The sequence below is a fragment of the Sardina pilchardus genome, chromosome 9 (genome assembly GCF_963854185.1).
Source record: "Sardina pilchardus chromosome 9, fSarPil1.1, whole genome shotgun sequence".
NCBI lineage: Eukaryota > Metazoa > Chordata > Actinopteri > Clupeiformes > Clupeidae > Sardina > Sardina pilchardus.
Genome location: NC_085002.1, coordinates 3,021,502 through 3,029,351, shown reverse-complemented (window position 1 = coordinate 3,029,351; position 7,850 = coordinate 3,021,502). Strand labels below are relative to the sequence as shown.

The window sequence follows — 7,850 nt, the reverse complement described above, 5'->3', positions numbered from 1 at the left end:
ACAGCACTAGATTAATGAGCAGCACGTACAGCAGGCCTCTCAACCACCCAGCCAGAGCCCAACACGATCCAACCAGAGCCCACCACGACAGAGCCAGATCTCAGCCAGAACCCAGCCAGAACCCAGCCAGAGCCCCACCAGAGCCCCGCCAGAGCCCCGCCAGAGCCCAGCCCTTCCCCTCTTGGCACCAGCCCAAGAGAGCGGAAGATGTTTATTAATGGTGCGGGTGGCCATATGGCACGTATGGTGAGGCCAGATCCACGACTAACTCTAATAGGTGTCTCTGTCTCTGTCTGTGTGTGTGTGTGTGTGTGTGTGTGTCTGTCTCTGTCTGTGTGTCTGTGTGTCTCTGTCTGTGTGTGTGTGTGTGTGTGTGTGTGTGTGTGTGTGTGTGTGTGAGAGAGTCTGAATAGCCACCCACTCTCATTAAGCCATTCTGCATCAATAAGAATCAATGCAGCCGAGAACGACGATGACGCCTGGATCCTATAAAGGGCCCATCAGGTCACACACACACACACACACACACCAGGCGTTCTCCAGAGAAGGGGGGGGGATGTTACTGAAACAATGAGCTAATCAGCCAGGACAGCAGTGCAGCGTGCAGGAGAAGAGAGGAGGTGGAGAGGAGAGGAGAGGAGAGGAGAGGAGGTGGAGAGGAGGAGAAGAGGTGGAGAGGAGAAGAGAGGAGAGGAGAGGAGAGGAGAAAAGGTGGAGCGGAGGAGAGGAGAGGAGGTGGAGAGCGGAGGAGAGGAGAGGAGGAGAGGAGAGGAGAGGAGAGGAAAGGAGAGGAGAGGAAAGGAGAGGACTCCTACAGCTTTCAGCCAGCCAGCCAAGAATGAAAATGAGAAACGGAGAAAGTGACGGAGAGGTAAGACAAGAAGAAAGAAAGAGAATGAGAGAGACAAAGACAGAGAGCGAGAGACTGTGGGAGAAAGAGAGAGAGAAGACGAGAGAGGGTTGGTGAAGAGAGAGAGAAGACGAGAGGGGGTTGGATGCCTTCCAAAACACTCCATTAAGACGAGACATCGGAGCCCTCCTCCTCCTCCTCCTTCCTCCAGACAGCAAGAGAGAGAAGGTCCATAGTGACGAGGGAGGGCAGGCCAGAGTGCTGCGCATCTCCCATCCTATTAAAACAACACCCTGTAGAAGAACAACTGCATCGATCTCTCCTCCCTCGCTTGCTCGTTCACACTTCAAAGCGGCGACCGCCGTGCCAAAACGCCAATCCCACAATCCCACAGTCCCACGCTGATGGCTCTCGGAGAGCGAAGCTCCAGCTGCGATTGGCGGACGTGGCACAGCGGCGTCCCCGACCTCCCGGTGCTGCTCCGAGGCAGGAAGGAACATCTGATTACCGGAGACACGGGAGGAGGACGCACGACGCAGGGCCATCTAATAAAGCTCACGTAAGGGGCCGAGTGAATCACGCCGACTGCACTCACTGCAGCACTTTAGATGCGTGCACCTGTCCAGGTAGGGCGTGTCCTCGGGGGCTCGTGTACCTGCGTGCACTTGGACCTACTTCACAGGAAACGCTCACCTGCGGTGCCTCAGCTAGTAGAGGAAGACACGAATGATGCGTTGATGCCGTTTCAGAGTGGCATGATCGCATAAGGTTGGTTTTCCTGACGCAAGCATTCGTGTGCTTGGACATCGGATTGTGTGAAAAGCACAACAAAAGTAAAAAAACAACTCTCCAATAAAAATAAAAAAAATGCCATTGACTATTTTCAGGACACCAATGACACTATACTCAGGACACAAACACACACACACACACACACACACACACACACACACACACACACACACACACACACACACACACACACACACACACACACACACACACACACACACACACACACACACACACACACACACACACACACACACACACACACACACACACACAGAGAGAGAGAGACAGAGAGAGAGAGACTGGCGAGCGCATGTCTGTGCTGTATCGACAGTCGCTTTGATTAAAAATATCTGCTAATTTGATAAGTCCTTTACCCTTGTGTACTAGTGAGTGTCCTCTGTCCTTGTGTACTAGTGAGGGTCCTCTGCCCTTGTGTACTAGTGAGAATCCTTTGCCTTTGTGTACTAGTGAGTGTCCTCTGCCCTTGTGTACTAGTGAGAATCCTTTGCCTTTGTGTACGAGTGAGTGTCCTCTGCCCTTGTGTACTAGTGAGTTTCCTCTGTCCTTGTGTACTAGTGAGTGTCCTTGTGTACTAGTGAGGGTCCTCTGTCCTTGTGCACTAGTGAGTGTCCTGTGCTGTGTCCTTGTGTACTTGAAAGCAGAGGTACTTTAGGCCAGCTCAAGCCTGAAGGGTGGCATTAAGTATAGAGTTTCTGTTTCTCCTGGGGGGTGACGTACGTGTGTGTGTGTTTGTGTGTGTGTGTGTGTGTGTGTGTGTGTGTGTGTGTGTGTGTGTGTGTGTGTGCGTGTGTGTGACAGGCGCCCAGATGGTGATAAAGCGGTAGTGGAACCTAAAGCTGAGGCGAGCGGGGGGGTTCGGAGGGGGAGGAGGTGGGTTGATTTCCTGTGCAGCATTAGAGAACGTCTCTATATCTCAGCTCTAACCACACACACACACACACGCGCGCGCGTCCCTACACACACGCGCACACACGCCAATGCAACTACACACATAAACACACTCTCTTCCAAGTACACAGGCACAGAGAAAGACAGACACACACACACACACAGTCACACCCTCATCATGACCTCTCTCTGTCACACACACACACTCACCAATGCAACTACACACATAAACACACTCTCTTCCAAGTACACAGGCGCAAAGAAAGACACACACACAAAGTCACACTCTCATCGTGACCACACACACACACACACACACACACACACACACACACACACACACACACACACACACACACACACACACACACACACACACACACACACACACACACACACACACACACACACACACACACACACACACACACACACACACACACACACACACACACACACACAGCGAGTGTGAGGTGGCGAGTAGAGGGGCTAAAAACAGCCTGGGCTGAGGTGCTGAATGTCGGGGGGAGCCAGCAGTGACACCGGAGACGCAGCGCTTTGACACGATGACAGCGGCCCTGCCTGCCTGCCTGCGCCCTGACATCACCACTGGCACACTTAAGAGAGATAGAACACCCCCTCTCACAGCCACAAGCACACACACACACACGCACACACAAACACAAGCATACACACACGCAAACACAAGCATACACTAGCATACACACACACCCAAACGCTAGCATACACTAGCATACACACACACGGAAACACTTGCATACACACACACACACACACAAGCATACACTAGCATACACACACACATGCATACACACACACACACATGCCAACACTAGCATACACACACACACGCAAACACTAGCATACACACACACAAACACTAGCATACACCCACACAAACACTAGCACACACACACGCAAACACTAGCATACACACACACACTCAAACACTAGCATACACACACACACGCAAACACTAGCATACACACACACACGCAAACACTAGCATACACACACATGCAAACACTAGCATTCACACACACGCAAACACTAGCATTCACACACACGCAAACACACACACAAACACTAGCACACACACACACGCAAACACTAGCATACACACACACACCCAGGGATGAATGATACTTGGACACTATCAATCCATCCATCCATTCACACACCCACACACACACACAAAACACTAAGCCACACACTGACCATGCACGCACACACACACACAGCCATGGAAGAATAGGCCTGATCAGAAGACAATACCACCCCAGCTTATCACCTGCTGCAGCCTAAAGAGGCAATCATCAACAGCTGCCCACTCTCCCATGCGATCAATAGCAACAGCCTCACGATCAATACTGGCTTCAGGTCGGGGCAGCCGTGATGAGTTAAGGGCTGTGGGCACCGGCGCCAACAGATAGATAGATAGATAGATACTTTATTGATCCCCAAGGAAGGAGAAATTCAAGAACATGAGAGCGCGGTCACTTTGCCATCAGCGCCCAACTCTGTATTATTTTTAAATTGTAGCTTTTGGGGCTTTTTCTGTCTTTAATGTGACAGGACAGTGAGAAATGACAGGAAGTGAATGGGAGAGAGAGACAGGGTGGGATCTGGAAAGGACCACGGGCCGGAAATCGAACCCGGGTCGCCGGCGTACGGTGCAGGTGCCCCAGCCAGCCGTGCCACAGCTGGGGCCCGTGGCCACCTTTTTAACTGGCAAACCCTGAGAGAGAACAGTGGATTTTATGGGGCTCAGATCAGGGCTTCACTGAAGAAGAGATGCAAGACCTCAATAGGACTCACCTGGTCAAATAAATGATAAATAAAACAAAGATGGCAGATCACTAACAGGAAGTGCCCTCGGAGAGAGAACAGATCTCGGCCGGTGAAGGGCACGGCCTCAGACCCATAAACTCTGACAGCAGTCTAAAATTAAAACACCAGCGAGAACTGTGATGCTGTGAACTCCCGAACAGTTAACACAATTAAAATGGCAAATAACCACAAAAAGAAAAAAAACACTTAACGTCGCCAGACAAGAGAAACAGCATCGGGCAAAGCCACAGGACTTTGTAACTTGGCCACAGTGGACGCAGTAATAAGATGGTTTAGAATGACACACACACACACAACAAAAACATGAAACTTTGGAAAACCCACTTGTTTCCAACAGTGGAGACAGAGAGACTGCGTGTGTGGATTCTCCGAGAGCAGTAAGACCAAAAGTGTGTATTCCCTGGAACCGGCGGCTCCGACCGCAAATCCGCCACAGCTGCCACTGGGATGTGGTAACCCAGGGCGATGGAGATCGTCCAGGGACATACAGGAGGGAGGCTGAAAGAAGCTGTGCAGTGGAGGTGGGCGAAAGTGTGTGTGTGTGTGTGTGCGCATTTGTGTGTGTGTGTATGTGTATAGTGTGTGTGTGTACAGTATGTGTGTGTGTGTGTGTGTCTGTGTGTATAGTATGTGTGTGTGTGTCTGTGTGTATAGTATGTGTGTGTGTGTGTGTCTGTGTGTATAGTATGTGTGTGTGTGTCTGTGTGTATAGTATGTGTGTGTGTGGATGTGTGTGTGTGGATGTGTGTGTGTGGATGTGTGTGTGTGTGTGTGTGTGTGTGTGTGTGTGTGTGTGTGTTCACAGAAATTCTATTAGTCTGACCTATGAGAAACAAACAAAGCGAGCGTGGTTTTATGACCTTTGATTGTTTCAGACCTCATGGCTATCTACGGCTCGCTTATTTGAATGCCGCCTGAGATTTGTTTTAGCTCCAGCAAAGGGCTCCACGAGGAGAGGAGTAACATATTCAAATCTCAATCCTACTATCTCCACTGCGATTACAAGCCTGGCAGAGCAATGGCTGATTGCACTACCATTCAGTTTTATAAAGTCACCAATACAATAGTTCTAGCTGGCTACTGAAAATGTTCTTTAAATGGCAGCCAGCACTTGTTAAGTGGACCAACAGTTCAAAAGTAATCGGTATCTGTTAGAACACAAAGTATTTCACTGCAATTCATGATCCAAAGAGCGCCGTTGGTGTTTACCAACAGACAGGCTTAGCATGCGTTGCCATCTGAAGCAAGCTCGGCCAGTGATGCAAGTTGGGAGCAATGACTGGTGGGCTGTTTGTTGTTTCAAACGCGGACATCTAGCATGACTAAGCTGGTGGGGTCAAAACAAGAGAGCGGCCACTGCTACAGTCTGTTGCCCGGTGGAGTCATCCTGATTCGTGGGAAAAGCAGGTGGACCTGTGAATCACTGCTGACTTTGTAGTTAAATATTCGACATCATAATATTATTGAAAGCCTGCGTCAGAACTGGGCGACCTTTGGGCCACAGCACCCCGGATTCGCGAGGTTATCGTGTTCATCCCGGAGCTCGCCAAAGTCAGCAGGATACATAAACAAAACACGCCAACGCGTCAGACCAGTCGGAGGAACACACACAGACCTCAAAGGGACCTGAGGCTTTTGTTCTACAAACCATTAAGACAGTTAGCTGTCTGGATATGACTGTTTCCTAATAAATATTCCACTATGCTCATTGTCAGCTCACCATCTCCCACGGGCCTCGTCAGGGTCGGAATTACTCTCTGATTGCGTAATGCTTTGAGGTGAGATTGAGTTACGCTAATGTCCTCTCAAAGGAAGTGAACAAACAAACACTCATACACACTCAATACAAAATAAATAGTAAAAGGTTTACAAGTCACGCTTTAGTGGCTTTTTGATCTTTAGCGAGCCCTGTGTTCCAAGACAATCAGTTGATGATCAATCTGATATCAAGAGTGACCACGCTTCCATTGTTTCCGAGTGGCCGCGCACTCGAGTGGACAGGACACCTTTATTCCGACTAGCGTTAATGATTAACCAAGAATAACCAAGAACATCTGGCCTGCCAAAGTCTGTATGATGTTGGCGTACCATACAGCCCATTTTTGGTCAGGGAATGTGACGCTAACCTCTGTGGTTCATTGTGTGATAGGTTAACGTTAGAGGAAATCAGGGTGCCAATGTCCAAATGTCCACATATTAAAAGCGCGCATGTGGCAGGTGTTTTCAACACAGCCATAGACAAGTGGGGTTGTTACACTTCACACTGTTTCGTTACACTTTACACTGCTTCACGTGAATGTTAATTATTCTCAGGAAATTATGATATGGTGCCTTTACGCCAAGTACATCATCATGATGAATGGACACAACTTTGCCAGTAACCTTACTGACAAGGACATAAAGAGTCATAAGACACGTATCACAAAATTATCCGGCTTGCCACAAACTTACCTTTAGAGCGAATTTCTCTCCCGTTTTCCTCTGGAAGATTTCTATGACCCTGCCATTTATACCCTGTCCGAGTACCGAGCTTGTGACCTTGTAGTCATCCGTAATGGCATTTTTCTTGATTTGAAGGGTAGGCTTGACATGGAACTGCAGGTTCTGTTGTAGACCCTGCTGTTGTTGCGGGTTCGGGAATACCGGCGGGTTCGACATCATTGTCGTGAATGACCAGAGGAGACAAGGAGACGGACACCTCTTACCTCTTCTTTATGCGGTGGGCTTGTCTAAAGTTAAGTTGTACTCTCCAGGTCAATATCACCCAAGGAGTTTAAAAACTAGATACGTGTGGAAACAAAGGATAGTTTTACAAATGACAACTTGGTAAAATTCTAAACGCACAAGGAGACCTGAAACCCGTGGTCCTTCTAGGCTAGCGAGTCGCTTTTCAGAAGTTAGCGAACAAGCTAGCTAGCTAATATCCATTTCGAGGGTCAATTCACCGATTCCCGCCTGAGGAAAAACGCCTTACGTTTCCTCTGTTGGCCGCTCTCGTTAAAGCAGGTGTTCAAAAGAACGTGCGGTGGTTCAACTTGCTATTAAAATAAAAGATTAACAAGAAAAACACTGTTTAAAACACGACAAAGTGAGACCTCGAACACCGTCAGACGCACACACTGTCCTTCGGCTATCTAGCTAGCAAGCTACTTTCCGAAGTGTCTGGGCAGTTTTTTTCTCCTGACGTCATGCCTCTGATAGGAATGCATGGGCCATTTCTTAAAGGAGAAGGTTAATCCAAACACCTCCATGCGAACTGGTATCTGAGCAATGTCATCTTTCCCCTTGAAACGATTTGCTAAATCATCCAGATAATTGTATATCATGTATGTATTTCGTGTTTGTTTACCGACCCCGTTGTTATTTAGATTTTTAGACTATGGCATAGCTGTAGTAACTTTCTTCTTAGGGTTGGCAGTATCTT

At 48.7% G+C, this 7,850-nt stretch overlaps 1 protein-coding gene across 1 annotated transcript in view; it reads right to left on the bottom strand.

Moving 5' to 3' along the window:
* The window catches only part of mapkapk2a (MAPK activated protein kinase 2a), a 70,613-nt gene extending 63,043 nt beyond the window's left edge, over positions 1-7,570 (bottom strand). The window contains exon 1 of the mRNA XM_062545268.1: positions 6,878-7,570. Within this exon, the coding sequence (XP_062401252.1) occupies positions 6,878-7,087 (210 nt within the window). The 5' untranslated portion in view covers positions 7,088-7,570. The remainder of the gene's footprint in view (positions 1-6,877) is intronic.
* Between the last annotated feature and the right edge of the window lie 280 nt (positions 7,571-7,850).